This window comes from Phyllobates terribilis, unplaced genomic scaffold (genome assembly GCF_046119375.1).
Source record: "Phyllobates terribilis strain yellow unplaced genomic scaffold, ASM4611937v1 Scaffold_5__5_contigs__length_657084704, whole genome shotgun sequence".
Classification (NCBI taxonomy): Eukaryota; Metazoa; Chordata; class Amphibia; order Anura; family Dendrobatidae; genus Phyllobates; species Phyllobates terribilis.
This window is the reverse complement of record NW_027362765.1, coordinates 71712045-71731646: the sequence shown is the minus strand read 5'-3', so window position 1 is coordinate 71731646 and position 19602 is coordinate 71712045. Positions and strand designations below refer to the sequence as shown.

The window sequence follows — 19602 nt, the reverse complement described above, 5'->3', positions numbered from 1 at the left end:
CTCATATCCTCCAAGAAAAGTAAGGATAACTCGTCTAACCTCCCCGAGATTAAAGACCGCACTGATGTCCGGCCTAAAAAACCTACTATTCTTGGGGGCTATTTCACCGGTCCCAAAAACAGAAAGACACACAGGCCACTATTCACGCCTGTTTATGATAAGGAAACCAAACGGCACCTACAGAATAATAATAAATCTGAAACCCCTAAACCAATACATCATCTACAGAAGATTCAAAATGGAGTCCATCAGATCAGCAGTTCCCTTGATAGGAAAAGGATATGTGATGGCAACCATCGACTTACAGGACGCATACTATCACGTCCCTATACATCCAACATACCGGAAATTTCTAAGGTTTGCGGTGGTTCAAGAGGATCAGACGTTACATTTTCAATTCAACGTATTGCCATTCGGGATATCCTCAGCACCGAGAATATTTACCAAAATTATGTCAGAGGTAGTGGCTTCAATCAGAAAAGAAAAAATCTGCATAATTCCCTACCTCAACGACTTCTTACTAATAGGTCCCTCGGTGGAAGCACTCCAGGAAGATCTGCAGAGAACAATCCAAATCCTGACCACCCTAGGGTGGTTGATAAATCATCAAAAGTCAGACCTGGTCCCTGCCACAGAAAAAACGTTCCTGGGTGTTCTACTAGACTCCGCCAGACAAACCTCCTTCCTACCAAAGGACATACAGATACTTTTGAGATCCAAGATATCGAATCTGAAGACCCTGAACAGGGTGTCCCTAAGGTTTGCCATGTCAACTCTCGGCTCCATGACAGCCTGCATCCAATCCATAGCCTGGGCTCAGGCTCACACCAGGGTATTGCAAACCCATATTCTTGCACAGTGGGACGGATCCCCAGACTCCCTAAACAGGAAGATCATGATCCCTCATTACGCGAAAACATCCCTGTCATGGTGGCTCAGCCCAAGAAACCTAGGAACAGGGGTTCCATGGTCTCCGTTCCCTCTGATAACAATCACGGTAAACGCCAGCAAGACGGGATGGAGAGCTGTCATTGCTCAAACCCCTTTCCAAGGGGTCTGGACAGAAGAGACCAGCAGGAGATCCTCCAACTTCCGCGAGTTAAAGGCAGTGGAGGAGGCACTCAAAATGTCGGCTCCAATCATTACGGGCAAACATGTAAAAGTCTATTCAGACAACATGACCACCGTAGCTCACCTGTCCCATCAAGGGAGTACAAGATACGAGAATCTAAAAAGTATCTCAGCAAGAATATTCTTCTGGGCGGAAAGACATCTTCGTTCCTTATCAGGTCTGCACATAAAAGGCTCAGACAATATCCAGGCCAATTTTCTGAGCAGAAGGAATATCCATCCGGGAGGAATGGGAGCTGGACTCAGACATTTTCCACATGCTGACCAGACAATGGGGTCGTCCGGAGGTGGACCTCTTTGCAAGACGCCAGAACACCAAGGCAGAAAAATACTTCTCCCTAGATCCAGACGACGTATGCCTGGGGATAGATGCATCCGCTCACCCGTGGCGTTTCCATCTGGCTTACGCTTTTCCCCCAATTCCATTGCTACCCAGGACCTTACAGAAAGTAAGGACCGAAGAGATCAAAATAATTTTGATAGCCCCACTTTGGCCCAAAAGGAGCTGGTTCTGTGCACTGAACAGTTTAAGCATAGAAGGACCTCTCATTTTGCCAGCAATCAAAACCCTTCTCCATCAGGGTCCAATACTCCATCCAGATCCAGTGAACCTCCATCTAGCAGCCTGGCTTCTGAGTTCACAATCCTGAAGGCGAAAGGACTCTCAGACCGAGTAATTCATACCCTACAAAAAAGTAGGAAACAAATCACAAACTCCATATACAGCAAGATATGGAAGACCTTCCTAACATGGTATAAACCAAATGTACCAGATCTTCGGCATCCTGACATGACCCAGATCTTGGATTTTCTACAAGAGGGGCTGGAAAAAGGCCTTAGACCCAGCACCCTCAAGGTCCAGATCGCGGCGCTAAGTATCTATTTTGACAAGAGCCTAGGCGAACACCGATGGGTAAAAAGGTTCATGACAGCAGCTACTCGTCTGCGATCCAGAATAATCAACCACGTTCCCTCCTGGGATCTTAATATCGTCCTTAAAAGTCTGACACTACCACCGTTTGAACCTTTGGCCTCAATAGAGCTGGATAAATTAGCCTGGAAAACAACATTTCTAGTAGCGATTACCACTGCCAGGAGAGTGGGAGAAATCCAGACCTTCTTGGTGAATGACCCATATCTGAGAATCCTGGATGATAGGATTATTCTACAACTGGACCCATCTTTCTTGCCAAAGGTAGTCTCAGACTTTCATCGATCTCAGGAGATAATTCTGCCTTCCTTCTGTCAAAACCCAAAAAATAAAAGGGAAGAAGAATTCCATACTTTGGACGTAATGCGGTTTGTTCTTCACTACCTCCAAAAGACAGAGGCCTGGAGGAAGGATCAGAACCTCTTTATTCAGCCATCTGGTCAGAACAGAGGGAAGAAGGTCTCAAAGGTTACCATCGCTACTTGGATCAAGAAAGCAACTGTGGAATCATATCAGATCCAGGATCTCTCACCACCAGAGAAACTGAAAGCACACTCTACTAGAGCCATGTCCGTTTCCTGGGCAGAAAAGGCTAGCGCTTCCCTCGAGCAGATATGTAGAGCAGCTACATGGTCCTCGGTCCATACCTTCACCAAGCATTACAAACTTAATTTAATGTCCATTAAAGACTTGGCCTTTGGGCGGAAAGTGCTTCAGGCCATTGTCCCTCCCTAAACATGAGTCTTTGGTACTCCTCCTTTGGTGCCGTCGTGAGGGGTTATTGGAGAAAATAGAATTAGACTTACCAGTAATTCGGTTTCTAATAACCCACCACGACAGCACTGGTAATTCCCTCCCAGGCTTGGTTAGCCAATCATTTAATTCGAATAAATATAATTTGAAGCATCCATACTTGTGTGGTCCTTTATAAAAACACTGGAGGGAGGATGAGGGAGGGGCTATTTAACCTCTTTGTGTTTCCTGTCCCTATTAGGGTGGGGTGACATCCTCCTCCTTTGGTGCTGTCGTGGTGGGTTATTAGAAACCGAATTAACGGTAAGCCTAATTCTATTTTCTTTTCTTGCAGGTCGGAATGCTGTATAACAGGCCTGAAAGGTGGTGAGTGACCATATCTCATATTGGCCAAACCTGGTGACAGGTTCACTTTAAGCTTATTCACAAAATCAGAAAATAGTCCACCAGAACCCTTTGTGGATTCTCAATTATTTCATGTGTCCATCTTAGGTCATTAATCCTAAATCATTTCCCTAGATGTCCTTCTATTATCTCAGAGTCTTCTTGTGGTCTTAATTCAGTGTCCTATAGATTTTGGATATTAGAAGAACCAGAGTAAACTATTTTATCTCAAGTATTGGAAAAATAGGGTCCAGTGTACAATAATGTAATTAGGCATACTTACCTTATCGGTTCCCTGATGCTTCTCTTCCAATGTTGCCCAGGTGCCCCATCAGTCTTTGTGCTTCCACTTCTGGCCAAAAAATATGACCACTTGAGACAATTACTGGGGCAGTGACCAATACATCAGAATGTATGGAGATTGGCCCCATATTTTTATTATGAGAAACGTAAATTTTACCCATTGAAACTTTCCAATGACAATATGTTAAGAAATAAACACATAAAAAGACTGTGTAACAAAACCTAAAAATTTCAACACATTATTCTACAATCCATTGACAGTAGGATCTGGGACTTCTAGGCATTTAGTGGTCACTACTCACCTGTTTGGTTATCTGCAGGAATCTCCTCTTTACACCACTCATCACCCCTCACATATGTCTCTGTAGTATTAATGTGGGGCAGATCTTTACCCTGAAAGAAATATTGTAAAAGTCACAGACAGATGGATAAGCTGTAAGAATAGATTTCTAAGAACAGAAAAGATCTTAAATTAACTTAAAGCGGTATTCCCATCTCGAAGATCCTATCCCAATATGTAGTAGGTGTAATAATAATAATATTAGCAAATATCTCCAATTAGAAATGTAGTATAGTATTTTTGATTTGCTATGTCTCTTTCCTCATGCGCAGGCATTGCAGGACCTTAGGTATCCACGATTACGACCACTAGCAGCTAACTAACTATCTGTCACTTTATCAGTGGATGTAAGAATGGATACCTAAGGTCCTGCAATTCCTGCACATGACGAAAAGAGATATAGCGAATCAAAAATACTATACTACATTTCTAATTGGAGATATTTGCTAATATTATTATTATTACACCTACTACATATTGGGACAGGATCTTGGAGATGGGAATAGCCCTTTAACCAAAAAATGCTGCAGGTTGATAGGGATCTCAAACATTTTTGTTCAACTATAGTTATATCCCACCTGTGCTGAGGAATAACAAGTGCATTTGGCCACATTAGTTGAACACCAGCGTAGTATTCAGCTGCCATTGCATGACTGAGCACCTTCTGTTCCTCAGAACAAGTCTCAACATCCTTTTCAACTCTCACCAGATCCATGTTCTTTGGATGTTTTCCATAAACAGAACATTCTCAGTAAACTCTTGACACCATTGCATGTAACAGTAAAAAAAAAAAAAATCCCATAAAGTTGGCAGTTTCTAAAATATTGGGCCTAGTTAATGTACAACCGAGAACCATGCCTTGTTAAAAGCCAGTCAGATCACTCAATTTGTCCATTCTCATGTGGATTTACACCGAACCTCATTGTGAGAAAACAAATAACTTGATTTTATTCTGCACTCCAAGACCAGGGCCTAATTTCCATACAGAGAAGCTCCATTTGGGAGAGGTCAGGTGTCTCTAAAAAATTGTCCACTCAATGTATAATACTGGTGGATAAAACAAGACTGAACACAAGACCTTCACAGATTTCATGACACCTTCTTTCCATCTACCTGATGATCCTGAGGAACATCGGGATCTTCTTGTTTACAGTCCTGTGGAAGAAGAGGACGGGGACATCTCTCTGGTGTTTTCCTCTCACTGGATAGAACTGGAGGAAACACATACAGGGACTGAATTCATTCTTTATATACCGATAATTATAGGCCGTGTGTATTTAGTCCAGTCTATTACCTGGTGATGTGACGGGCTGGGGATCCTCCATCATGACGTCCTTGTACAGATCTTTGTGTCCTTCTAAATACTCCCACTCCTCCAAAGAGAAATAGATAGCGACATCCTGACACCTTATAGGAACCTGACACATACAATGATATCGTCATCCCCCGATCCCTTCATATCGTTACTGTATAATGTCCCAGCATTCCCAGCAGTGTCACCTCTCCAGTCAGCAGCTCAATCATCTTGTAGGTGAGCTCTAGGATCTTCTGGTCATTGATGTCCTCATGTATCAGGGGGTGAGGTGGAGGCCCTGTGATTGGGCTCAGGGGTCTTCCCCATCCCTCAGACACAGGGCCCTGACAGCGCTCACTAGAGGTCTTCCTCACTACTGTGTAATCCTGGTTATGGAGAGACACATTAATGAATCTCACTACAGACATTTCCAGAGTCCTCACCTCTCCAGTTCTGTCCATCTGTTATTCCCATAGATAAGAATGATGTAATGTGACATCATCAGAATCTCTCACCTCTCCAGTAAGCCGGAAGAGGATCTCTAGGGTGAGGTGTAATATCCTCTCCGCCATCTTGTCCCTGTCCCTATCCATCCTTGATTGGTCAGGAAAATTCTCTTATATAGAAGATCTCCACTGAGAGGATCCGATATTGTAGGGACCTGAATGGGGAGAAGATGACGATGTAACATCATAAATATCTTATGTAAGAACTCTCCGGAGTTGTTAACAGCTTTGCATGATCATCCAGAGACTAAAAGAGGCATTTAACTAGTTAACAGCCGCGGGTGGATTGGGATCCCACCCGTGGCTGTTGTGGGCACATGTCAGTTGTGTAGACTCATCAAGGAATTCATCTAGGGGTGTTGAGTTTGTTGAACCCATAGCTGCTTCAGAGAACTTTTAAAATGTGTATGTGAAAACGAAAATTTATTTTTTTGGGATAAAATTTGTTTAAGCCCCAATTTTGTAATTTTCACAATGGACAATGGAAGAAAATGGGGCCCGGAAAGAAAAGAGGACTACTCACTATTGTGAATGCCTTGTTGTATTTGCAGATCCCCTGACATGCCAAAACAGCAGAAACCCCCTACAAGTGACTCAATTTTGGAAACTAGACCCCTCAAGGAATTCATTTAGGGGTGTACTGAGAATTTTTAACCTACACGTGATTCACAAAACTTTATAACACTTAGATTGGAAAACAAAAAATTTAATTTTTGTCCACTAAAATATTGTTTTAGTACCAAATTTATCATTTACACAAGGGGTAATTGGAGAAAATGGACCCCATAATTTGTTAATCAATGTTTACCGAACGTGGTAGTACCCAGAAATGTGGTTGTACACTACTGTTTGAACACACGGCAGGGATAAGATGGGAAGGAGCGCTACTTAGGTTTTAGAACGCAAATTTCATTTGAATAGATTGTGGGTGCCATTAGCTGAGCCCTTGAAGAGCCAGATCAGCAGAAACCCCCACAAGTGACCCATATTGGAAACTTTGCTGTTTATGAAATTCGCCTAAGGTTGTAGTGAGTATTTTGAACTCACAGGTGCCTCTCAGAATTTTGTAACATTAGAACGTGGAAATATAACATTTTAGTGGTAAAAATGTAATTATTTTATTTGCTGCAAATTTGGCAGTTACACAAGGGTTAATAGGTGAAACTGGACCCCACAACTTGTTGAGCAGTTTCTCCCAAACGTGGTGATGTCCCATATATCAATATGATAGGAAAAGTCCAACTTAGTGTATGAGAAAACCTTCAGCACCAATAATGCAAAAAAAAAGTTTTCTTTGCCAAAAACTATTTTTTATTGGAATATTAGCGACCATGAAAAAGCTATAACCAAAGTTTCGGCTAAATGGAAAAATATCAATGAAAAAAATACAAAGAAAACAAATTGTTTAAATAAAAGACGGTCACCAATAAAGAACTGAACAATAAGAATTTCTTTGGGAGCATAATAGAAGTTTACATACATAAAGCTCATAAGTAAAGTCGCCATATGTAGAACCTTATGTGTAGAGACAGCGTTCATATTTAAGTGAGGATATTCCTGTAATATACAAAAATCATGAATATAACAGATCTAGGAGCACTTGCTGCCCAGAGAGCCAAAGGTATCATTCCTTATAAGAATATGAGTATCGTCACTAAGTTCATGGATGGGAAAAAAAGGTTGGTGAGAGGGGAGGGGAAGGGAGGAAGGAGAGACAGTTTTAATACTCATAAATGAAATCTAAAAGTGCATAATAAACTTACATAGTTTAGTCTTCGGAGTCCATAAAGTAAAGGGTGGGTCAGAGAAAACAGGTGTGTGTTGAACGCTGGTGTGTGGTATAGAGACTGGCGTCCCTCATTAAATACGTCCTGTGAGGGGAGGAGAATGTGGTGACGTTGGAGAGGAAAGGATGCATTAACTCACGGAGTAATATCTCCGTGACCGGAAGTGACGTGAAATCTGAAAACGAGGCCTGGTTTGCATTCCACCGTTGACCGGAAGGGACGCATCTGGAATGGTTGAAAACAAGGGGTAAGATTGCGTTCCACTTGTGTGCATGCGCAATGAAAAAATGGTACTAAAAGACAGTGCTAAATAGAGAAAATTATGTTGATGAACCTAAATATGTCAGTTATGAAGACAGTGAATAATAGGAATATAAGAATAAAGTCCGCAATAGACAATAACGGAACTGAAATGGAGAGAGAGAGAAATGGAGAAATATAAAAAAAGAAGGGGGGGAAGGGGAAGAAAGGAAAAAAAGAGAAAATAAGGAGGAAAATGAAAGGAAAGAGAAGGACAAATGTTTTTTGGAGCTCTAAGGAGCCTGTGAACAAAAAAAGAAAGTGGAACACATGAGTTACATTTTGTGAACTATGATACAACAACATCTAATACTTATTATTAGACTCATATGGCCATGTGCCGAATTAGGCTTATTAGACATAATAAAATAGAGAAACCAAAACTAGCTGACAACTAATATAGAACCTCATACTCTCTGTTGAGTCCATTAGGTTCCAACATATTTAACTTAAAAATCCAAAAGGCCTTCCTCTCTTTTAGCCTTAGAATTCGATTACCTCCCCATCTGGGCACTGGTATAGACTCCAATACTTGGAAGCAGCATTGAGCAACGTCTGGTATTTTCCTGCACTTAATTGTGGATTTATGTTGAGAAATGTGGTTCGGACTTGTTGGGTAGTCTCCCCAACATATCCGAGACCGCATGGAAACTTGATCAAGTAGACCACAAAGGAAGAATCACACGTATAAAAGCCATTAATCCGAAATCTCTTGCCTGATCTTGGATATGTAAAATGTTCACCTTTAGTGATATTGGAACACTGAGGGCGGTGGAGGCAGGGTAAATAGTCTGCTGATCAACTTTGGTACATGAGCCAACATCTGCTCTAACTAGCCAATTTCTAAGATACATTGGTCTTTTGTGACAAATCAAAGCAGGCACCGAAAATTCAGAGATTCCAGAATAGGAATTACATAACAAGGACCAATGTTTTCGGATTGCTTGATGGAATAAGTACATAAAGGGGTGATGAGTATTCACAAAAGCAATCCTAGATGTTTTTTCTTGGCTGGAACGGACAGAAGGTAATGGATATTGAAGTAAATTATCAGGATAGCCTCTCTCCCTAAATGTTATTCTCATTTCATCTAATCTTGTATTACGGATGGCCTCATCACTTACTATTTGCCCAATGCGGCATAATTAAAGGGAATCTCTCACCCCCATGGGACCTATCAGACCTCTAATATGGGCATACAGGTGATAGAAATGTGAATCTATACTTATCTGTATGTCCCATGTTAGAGGTCTACTTGCTTTGAAATACATTTTCAAAACTAATTTAATAAAAACATATTTCAAAGCAAGCAAACCTCTAATATGGGCCATACAAGTAAGTATAGATTCACATTTCTATCACCTTTATGCTCATATTAGAGGTCTGATAGTCCCCAGGGGGGTGACAGATTCCCTTTAAGAATGAGTTAAAGCCTTTTTGATATGTTTCGGATGGCTGCAATGTAATGCAGTAAACTATTTCTGTCTGTAGGTTTGACATATAAGTCGGTGGAAAGGGAGCCATTCTCGTTAATGATAACATTTGTGTCCAGAAAATTAATCTTAAATTTATTACAATGCATTGTAAATGTAATTTCAGAAGTTCTATTATTTATTTCCTGAACAAAAGAGGTAAGTGATGTCCCATATATCATCAGAAACTACTATAAGGCCACATGTCAGAGCGTTATTTGGCTTTTGGAGCACAGATTTAGCTAGAAAAGTTTGCAGGAGACATTTGTGAAGCCCCTAAGGTGCCAAAACAGCAGAAAAACCCCAAAAGTGACCTCACTGTAGAAATTTCACTTCTCAATGAATTCATCTACAGCTGCAGTGACTATTATGTAACAGACGGCAGGATGTTTTTCTGGAGAATTGCAAATCAGGCAGTTTAGTGCCCATACAGTGTAGAGGCCCCATACATTGTGCCCAACTTGTGCTTTGGGTGCCAAAAATGTGGCCGCTTACTGCGATTTAGGCACAGTGTGGATTAGAAGGAGGGGGCATTTGGGAGCACAGATTTCACTGGATTTTATTTGAGAGGATGAGAGCCGTGTCGCTTTTCCATAGTATTTGTTCTACCAGTACAAGGGACCCCTATATTTCTAGTGACAGATGACGGACCTGAGTATGGGCTGGCTTTGTGTGGGATAAATTAGGTTTTATTGGTAACATTTTGGGGTACATAACATTTTTGATCACTTCCAGAATAAGTCTGGGAACACGTTTTTCTGTTCTACACTGAGTACTTACGTTGGGGTTTCCGTGTAAATCTCACAAAAATGTGGTTCAGACGAAACCCCCGATAGGACCATGAACCACCCGACAGGACCACCCACCATACCAGTTACTTTGGACTCCGTTTGGCATCTGTTCCGGTGGTATCCATCTTTTTAGGCGTGCACAGAATGGTGGTCAACCCCACTTGTGCACTAAAAAGACACCTAATATAACATGACACCACCGGAACAGAGACCAGACGAAGTCCAAAGTGACTCCATCTGCCTCTTGTGTGTGTGGTTCCATCGGAGGTTTCATCTGAATTACATTTTTGGGATTTACATGAAGACCCGACATAAGCGCTCAGCGGAGAACACAGGATAAATGCGAACCAAGCCTTATTCCAATTTTTGGGGGTGGAATGAACAAACAGACAGCAGTGCAAGAATTGTTCATATTTTAAGTTTTGCGCTGCTCACCGTGCGGTATAAATGATTACATGACTTTATTCTTAGGTATGATTACAGCCATACCAGATTTATATAGTTTTTTAATGCTTTGCTTACAGACTAAAAACAATATTTATTAAAAATTAATTTGCTTTTGCATCGCCATATTCTGAGAACTGTAACTTTTTAAATTTTTTTTGCGGAATGAGCCATATTAACACTTGGTTTTCGCAGGACTGTTTGGCTTTTTTTATTTGTACCATTTATTTTTAAATATGACTTTTATCATTTTTTATTAATTTTTTTGAGTCTGTATGATGAAAAAGCAACATTTTGGGCTTTTTTTTTACGGTGTTTGCTGAATGGTATAAATAGCATAATAGTTTTATAGTACAGGCCATTACAGATGCGGCAATACCATTTTTTGGGGGTTTATTTTTTAATGTGAACAGCTTTTTGTGATGTATGCACTTTTACTTACACATTTTGTTTAACTTTTTTTTTTTAACTTTTTCACTTAGTCCCACTCTGGGACATGAAGATTTTTTACTTTGATCAGTGGTCTCATGTATTGCAGTGCCTGAGACCTCTCAGTTCCTCATTGACTTTGCCTGTTAGACTCTGCTAATAGCTGGGTCTAACAGGACACCATACCCTGGGGTCATCAGATGACATCAATCGGCACTCGCTATTATAATCTTGGTGGAACGATCCAGTCAAAGGGGGTCTTTTAACCATTTAGATGCCACTGTCACGATTAACAGTGCTATTTGAGGGGTCAATAGACTTCGATTGGTTCCAAACCAATTGCACTTACAGTGGGGCGCTATTAACTTATTCTTCAGCTCCGAGAAAAAGCTGAGGAATAAGGCCCTTAAAATGCTTATCAGTGATCATTAAGGGATTAATATCTCCTGATAGTGACAACATGGAGCAGGTGACGGCCATAATGGACACTGTACAGTAACAGAGCAGCGAGCGACGTCAGGAGGGAAGTGACCCAATCTAATCCAATACAGACAGATCCTGATATAGAGACACAGACGGGAACACGTTCTGTCTCCTGGAATGTGACCGCAGCACTGAGGGGGTTAATAGTAATGGGGAATCTCCACATACCTCCACCTACAGAGACGCCACCACATATATGGCTGTTACAGGACCTGTAATGAGGTCACAGGAGGGGAGGAGTCAGGGGTCACATGATCAGGGGCCTCAGTGTCTGCAGGACTCTGTTGTGCTGGTTGTCATGGTGCTGGATGAGGTGATGGGTGTGGGGTCAGGAGGGATTTATAGTGTGGATGGAGCAGAGCCATGTGTGTTTAAGAATAATAATCTTTTTATTTATATAGCACCAACATATTCCGCAGTGCTTTACAATTCAGACAATATCAGCACTGTCCCCATTGGGACTCACAATGTAAATTCCCTATCAGTATGTATTTGGAGTGTGGGAGGAAACCAAACAACCTGGAGGAAACCCACGCAAACATACCGACTCCTTGCAGATGTTGTCCTTGGTGTGATTTGAACCCAGGACCCAGTGCTGCAAAGCAACAGTGCTAACCACTGAGCCAACGTGCTGCCCCAACAATGTGTATGGAGCGGAGCTGTGTCTGCACATTAAATATAGAATGTTAAAGGGGTTGTCCACTACTTTTAAATTGATGCCCCTACGGATAGGGCATCAATGTATGATCGGCCGGGGTCTTGCAGGCGGCACCCCCATCAATCAGCTGCTATCGGTGCCAGCAGCTGCCACCGGCCAGAAGTCCTTACCTACGGGGCTCGGCCATCAAGTTGTAGTTGCCGCCGTGGTGTACTGCATATCTGCCTCCCATTCAACTGAATGGGAGGCGGATGTTCAGTACCCCGCAGCCGCCACTACAGATGGACTGCCGAGCCCCGCAGGTAAGCACTTACGTCCAACGTCATCCGCCGCCGGCACCGAAAACAGCTGATCAGCGGGGATGCCACCTGCAAGACCCCGGCCGATCATACATTGATGCCCTATCCTACGGATAGGGCATCAATGTAAAAGTAGTGGAAAACTTCTTTAATTATATATTTATTCGTTCTTCTCCATGTATATCTTATCAGCCTATTATAGTCTGAGGGCTGCATAGTCATCTTTCTCTACTTTATGGGGCAGCGAAAAGATTTCAGCCACTTTGTGTCGTACTAATATGGCATTGGTACTTACTGTATGTGTTGGCTAAATAATGAAATTTTCATATATACTCACTTTTAGAAATGCTCATTATTCCTTTTCTGTGTAGTGTTACCCCCTTCCATCTCCACACACACACATCAGACCCATGCCGCCCATACACCGCTCACATATCAGAGACATGCAGCACCCATACACATCGTTCACATATTAGACACATGCAGCACACACATATCAGAGACAACTAGCACACACACACCGCTCACATATCAGACACATGCAACACAAACACACCGCTCACATATCAGACCCATGCAGCCCATACACCGCTCACATATCAGACATGCAGCACACATACACACCATTCACATATCAGGCACATGCAGCACACACACACCGCTCACATATGAGAGTCATGCAGCACACATACACACCGTTCACACATCAGACACATGCAGCACACACATATCAGAGACAACTAGCACACACACACCGCACATATCAGACACATGCAGCTCATACATATCAGAGACAGCTAGCACACACATACCGCACATATCAGACACATGCAGCACACACATATCAGAGACAACTAGCACACACACCGCACATATCAGACACATGCAGCACACACATATCAGAAACAACTAGCACACACACACCACACATATCAGACACATGCAGCACACACACCGCTTACAAATCAGACCCAAGCAGCACACACACCATTCACATATCAGACATATTCAGCACACACACACCATTCACATATCAGACACATGCAGCACACACACATCGCTCATATACCAAGACATATGCAGTACACACACCGCTCACATATCAGACACATGCAGCACACACACTGCTCACATATCAGACACAGGTATCACACACACATTGCTCACATATCAGACACATGAAACACACACACACACACCGCTCATATTTCAGACCCTTGCAATAGACATACACACCGCTCACATATCAGACCCATGCAGCACACATTATGCTCATAGGGCATACACACACTCCACTCACATATCAGACACACGTAGCACACACACACCGCACATATGAGACACATGCAGCACACACATATCAGAGACAACTAGCACACACAGACCACACATATCAGACACATGCAGCACACACACTGCTCACAAATCAGACCCATGCAGCACGTACACAGCTCACATATCAGACGTAGTAGCACACACACACCACTCATATATCAGACCCATGCAGCACACACACATCGCTCATATACCAAGACATATGCAGTACACACACCTCTCACATATCAGACACATGCAGCACAAACACACCGCTCACATATCAGACCCATGCAGCACACACACCGCTCACATATCAGACAGAGGTATCACACACACACTGCTCACATATCAGACACATGCAACACACACACACACACCGCTCATATTTCAGACCCATGCAACAGACATACACACCACTCACATATCAGACCCATGCAGCACACATTATGCTCATAGGGCATACACACACTCCACTCACATATCAGACTCATGCAGCACGCACACTGCTCACATAGACACATGTAGCACAAACACCGCTCACATATCAGACACACGTAGCACACACACATCACTCACATATCAGACCCATGTAGCGCACTGACTGCTCAAATATCAGACACATGCAGCACACATACACTCACATATCAGACCCATGCAGCACACACACCGCTCACATATCAGACACATGTAGTACACACATTATTCACAAATCAAACATATGAGTCACATACACCACTCACATATCAGACACATGCAGCACACACAACGCTCACATATCAGACATATCCCGAACTAACCAACAATTTTCAAAAACTTTTAAATACAGTTATTGCTGAACAAATGGGTCACAGCAGACACTGAAAGCAAAAGTTCACATACTTTTGCAACTCACTGCCATGTCATATTGGATCATTTTCTTCATTTATAAATGTAAAGTCTAATACTTTGACTCATTTCTTTGGTTCTCTTTGTCCACTTTCAGGACTTGTGGGGAATGAACAGGCTAAATACCTAGGCTAAATACCTAGGCTATATTGTCAGTAGGGGCAAAATCAAGGTATAAGAGAATAAAATGGAGGTGATCCAAAATTGTCCGCAACCAGTCTCCAAGAAACAGGTTAGGGCGTTTCTAGGAATTGTGGGTTACTATCGGCAGTTCATCCCAAATTTCGCCATTTGGGTCACATCTCTGGCTGACCTCCTTAAAGGCACAAAGTCGTCAATGTCCAAGTGGACTTCCAAAATGGAAACTTCTTTCCAGGAGTTGAAGCTAGCCCTGTATAAACAGCCGGTCTTGGTCTCAAGGAGTTCGTGGTCCAGATGGATGCTTCAGATGTTGGGTTGGGAGCGATGTTGTCACAGGAAATAAGTGGAGAGGAACTTTCCTTCTGTGAGAAAAATTATGCCATCGTGGAAAAAGAATGCTTGGCCATCAAATGGGGGATTGACACTTTGAAGTACTACCTGCTGGGCCGAAAGTTCAGGTTAGTATCAGACCATGCACCCCTGAGAGGAATGAGGGAAAAGAATGGAAAGAATGCCTAGATGACAAGGTGGTTTCTGCCACTCCAGGACTTCAGCTTCCATGTGCAGCATAGGCCAGGGAAACTACACGCTAACACAGATGCCCTGTCGAGTCTTTCCTGTTTAGTAATTGAAGGTGCCAATCCCCCCCCCCCCCCCCGGCTTTGGGCAGAGGGGAATATGTAAGACGGTCACTGGTAATGTTCTAGAGGGGAGATATGATTCACTGAGGTTATTAGCTTCAGTGATATAAACCTGGAAGTTTTGCCCAACATGTTATGTGCTGAGGGGGTTAATCGGCCATGACAGGCCCAGGTCTATTATGAACCATATCACCATATCTTCATCTTAGGGAGGGATCCAGGAGGTAAAAAGTGAAGTCTTTGGACTTAATGATTGCTCTGTGTACTCTGGAGGGGAGTTGACCTCTTGACCTGGGGTCTTGGTAAACAGAGCTGAAACCTGTTTCCTGTGCGGCGAACCCAGCAGTTATAAGGAATATAGTGAGTGCTTTTTGATTTATGCCAATAAGACTTAATATGTCTGTTTCTTTTGTTTGGACTGGTTTATGAAGCCTGTTTTAATAAACCAGGTGAAAATTTAAACGAGAAGCATTTTTGTGACTACCTCGTTAAGTAGCCGAGTGAGCCGATCTACCACAGATGGTTAACTGGACCTCTCTGTGACCAGATGTCAAGGATCTTCATAGGAACCACTGAACAAAAAAAAACACAATAAGTAACCCTTTGTGTTGCAAAAGTTTGTGTTTTCTGGTGATCCGAGATGGGTACATAGTGGTCCTACAAAACCATTCTGATCAAACCTCTGCCAGTGTTTGGATTTTGGGTATATCATTGAAATAATAGAGTTATATTATAATTTGTGGTCTATTATATGTTTCAATGTGTTTTTAAATGTAGAACTGACGATGGAATGAAATTAGAATTTAAGAGGTACAGTTTTTTTTGTAGATTTCAGGAGTCAAAGGATTGTTATATGTTGTCTTCATTGTCTATATGACTGTTATGTCTAGAATGATACTGCTGTAATCTCTGGGGATCCTTGAATGTGGGACTGATTGTTCTTTGAGTGAACAATAAGGGACTACGGTCTCTGATTGTTAAGGGATCCCATTAGGTGTGTTCCTTCACATGTGGTGAAGAGAAATATTGGTCCTCAACAGGATCAGGGAACTGTGACTGTCTATAATAGAGGAATCCTTCACGGTAAAGTAGTACTCTGAGATTATAAGTTCTCCTGTAAATTGATAAGGACTTGTGGCGTCCCTGAGGGTTCAGTCGCCACAGAGTACTGCACCTCACCCAGAGGTGTGGTATCTCCTTCTCTCAGGTAAGGATGGAGTGTAGCCCCCTGTTAGGCAGAGACGCCGTTCCCCTCACTTCTCTGCTCCGTGCCTGGCGTCCTCCTCCCGCGCTGCTGGCAGCGCGCGCTGCTTCCCAGGCACTGTGCTTAGGGCACGCGCGCGCTCCCTCTCTCTTAAAGGGGCCGCGCGCGCCGTCCTAAGGAGTCCCTGGCTAATTGCCGGAGGACCTCTCATATATAAGGCACCTCCTCCAAAATGGAGGTGCCCGAGCAAAGTTGTTGCAAAGCCTCTTACCTCTGCTTCAGCCCTCAGGTCCCGTTGCCAGTCAGACTACCAGTCCTGTCTACCAGCTTGCCTTTCCTCCGGCCCGACAGTCTGCCTTCCAGCATCCGCCAGTCTGTCTATGGGCCAGTCCACCTGCGGACCAGGAAGCACCAGTTACCTGCCTGCTACCTGCCAGCCAGCTAAGAGACTCTTTTCCGCTCACCTGGGAGCGCTCATCTGCTACCCGCCTGCTAGCCTACCTGGAGGCTCTGCTGTCACTTGCCGTGACCACCTGCCAGCCTGCCAAGAGACTCTTACCCGCTCACCTGGGAGCGCTTACCTGCCACCCGCCTGCTAGCCCACCTGGGGGCTCTGCTGTCACTTGCCATGACCACCAGCCAGCCAGCCAAGAGACTCTTACCCATCCTGCCGTCACTTGCCGTGACCACCTGCCCGTCTACCCAGAGACTGTCCCCGTCACTTGCCGTGACTACCTGCCTGCCTTCCCAGGGAGACACCTGCTTCCTTACAAGGACTTCCCCTTTGTATTGCAGCTCAGAGGTTCCACCTCCCAGACCCGTTACATGGAGTACTGCCCGGGACCCCAACACCTGCACTCAACACTACAGTACTCCAGGCCAGCTGGAAGGGCAATATGCACTTTGATTTGCTGCCCTGTTCCTGGCTGGAGAAGGGGGAACCAAAGAGAGGGGGAACCAGATAGTGGGTATGGGTGGAGGACGTAGTCAGGGGAGCACTATAGTAAAAGATATAAAAAGAGAAGCCATCTTGAGAGGTGAGGAAGAAGAAGAAGAAGACAGTCAGAGGAGGAGGAGTAGAAGGAGCAGAGTCTCTTTAGGAGCTCTGCTCCAGAGTGGGGCCTAGCAAGGAAGGCCCAGGAGGGGAGCAGAGGAGTAAGGTTCCAGTAAGGCAGGGGATCCCAGGGGTACGGAAGGAGCAGGAAGCCACCCGTACGCCCGAATTTGCCAAGTGTCAGAGGGATCAGGCCGCAAGAGGGGAACCGGTCCCCGGCCTGGCCGAGTACTTCACGTCTCAGCCAGAAAACCGGAGGCTTCTGCACTTCCAGGGTGCAGTTGCCATACTCTCACATCTAAGTCACCGAAAAGGGCACCAAGTAGGTCCGGGAACTCCAAGTTGCCCAGAGGGATCACAGAGTACCCGTTCGGGACTTTACTAGGAGGCGCAGGGCAGGAGGGAGAAGACCCAGCACGGGAAGTCGGTCTAGAGAGGAACATATAGAAAGCGGGCTCCCGTCAGGCGCTCCTGACATACTTGAGAAAGTGCTGAACCCCTGTCTGGTGGACACAGTGCGACGCGGGAGGCTGACACCCGTACAGTGTACCTGAGGAACTTGGAACAGAACTGTGAGTAAACTTGGATGACTGCACTTCACTGTCTCTGCCAGTTATTTCCTCTGCGCCATCTCTCCTGCACCACAAGTCCCAGCATCACCACCTACAACCATCCTACACTGCTCTGGGGCCTGCTCCACCTGTGGGGAGCCGTTCTAACCCAGCTGCCCTATCAACTGCCCCAGAGGTCTGCAGCAGCACTGGTACCTATTACCAGAAACCACAGGTGGCGTCACGAACACAAAAACTTTAATCCCTTGTAAATAATCCCCTTTTTGTTGACCGCCCTGGGCCACGGACCGGGTCACCGCCACTGTGACATATCTTCCCCAAGCAATGACTAGAGGCCCGGCACCGAGTATCCCACTGCCCTGAGGGGACGTCATCTCCCCTCTCCTGAAAGGGGAGCTGAATGCAGCCTTATCCCAAATACAGAAGAAGGAATTATATCAGCGACTGTAGAGTATGGATTGAGTGACTGATGTATTGTGAAATAATTCTGATGAATTATCGTCTTTGGTGTCTGTGTTGTATAAACTCAAGAGAGAAAATGTCATGATAGGAGTTGTAGTTCTTAACCAGCCAGTATATTCAGACCTGGAAACAGTAGTCAGAGAGGGAAGACATAATACACATTTAATTGTAAAGCTGTGCCCCCTACAGGACATTGAAGGGAACTCCTTGTTTGAGTAGTGAAAACCTGACATTATGCTCTGATCTGGATAATCCCACCTCTTTTTGTGCTAGACGTAATCTGTTTAAATCAGAGGAGGTGGATAAAGGTTTTGTAGAGAAAGACTAAATTTTCCCATGATATGTTATTTTGACAAGTGAAAGTAATTGCAATAACTATTGGTAGTATAGTCTTTGGATTGTTATTTTGTCTGGTTGTGTATCAAAATTGCATGGGCACAAAGGGCTTGCCACCTGATATTGATATTTCTTAGAAATTATTCTCTTGTGAATACAGTGGTTTTGGGAGTAGAAATTATTCTCTTGCGAGCAAATAAGGTGCTGAGAGGAGAAAAATTAGAGCGGTTAAGACTCTATTGCCCATTTCATTTCTTCGGATAATTGTGGGCATTTCAGGCATGAGGGCTAGCAACTGTAAGGAAGTGAGCAACGTTAGAGGTACTACCCTTGTCCCTGCATGTGATATAGTAGAAAGACTAAGAAGGAATTTGAGAAGTATATTTGCAGTTGGAAAGAATGGTTGAAAGATAAGGGAAAACATGAACAGGCTAGGATGTGGTTAAAAGTAACCAAAGCATCTGTCAATGAGTGACATGAATTTGGGTGCTTTCACATGTCTATTGGAGGAAATTATAAAAGGTAATAGCAAGAAATGTAATAAAAAATAGCCTACCACAAGCTAAAGAATGGTTGGTTGAGGCAAATAAGAAAAAGCAGAGTCAAATTAAAAAAATTACAGTGAGAAGTGACATCTGACACCCTGCAGCTGCCCACCATCTGTGAGTATTATTAGATATTAGAG

The 19602-nt window shown here is 43.7% G+C and overlaps 1 protein-coding gene across 1 annotated transcript in view; it reads right to left on the bottom strand.

Annotated features, from left to right (window-relative positions):
• LOC141271464 (uncharacterized) overlaps positions 1-19602 on the bottom strand; it is a 163857-nt gene that overhangs the window by 72712 nt on the left and 71543 nt on the right. The window contains exons 16-21 of the mRNA XM_073681535.1: positions 8228-8450; positions 5652-5744; positions 5343-5522; positions 5137-5260; positions 4956-5053; positions 3805-3895 (exon numbers count right to left, since the gene is read on the bottom strand). Coding sequence (XP_073537636.1) covers positions 3805-3895; positions 4956-5053; positions 5137-5260; positions 5343-5522; positions 5652-5744; positions 8228-8450 — 809 coding nt within the window. The remainder of the gene's footprint in view (positions 1-3804; positions 3896-4955; positions 5054-5136; positions 5261-5342; positions 5523-5651; positions 5745-8227; positions 8451-19602) is intronic.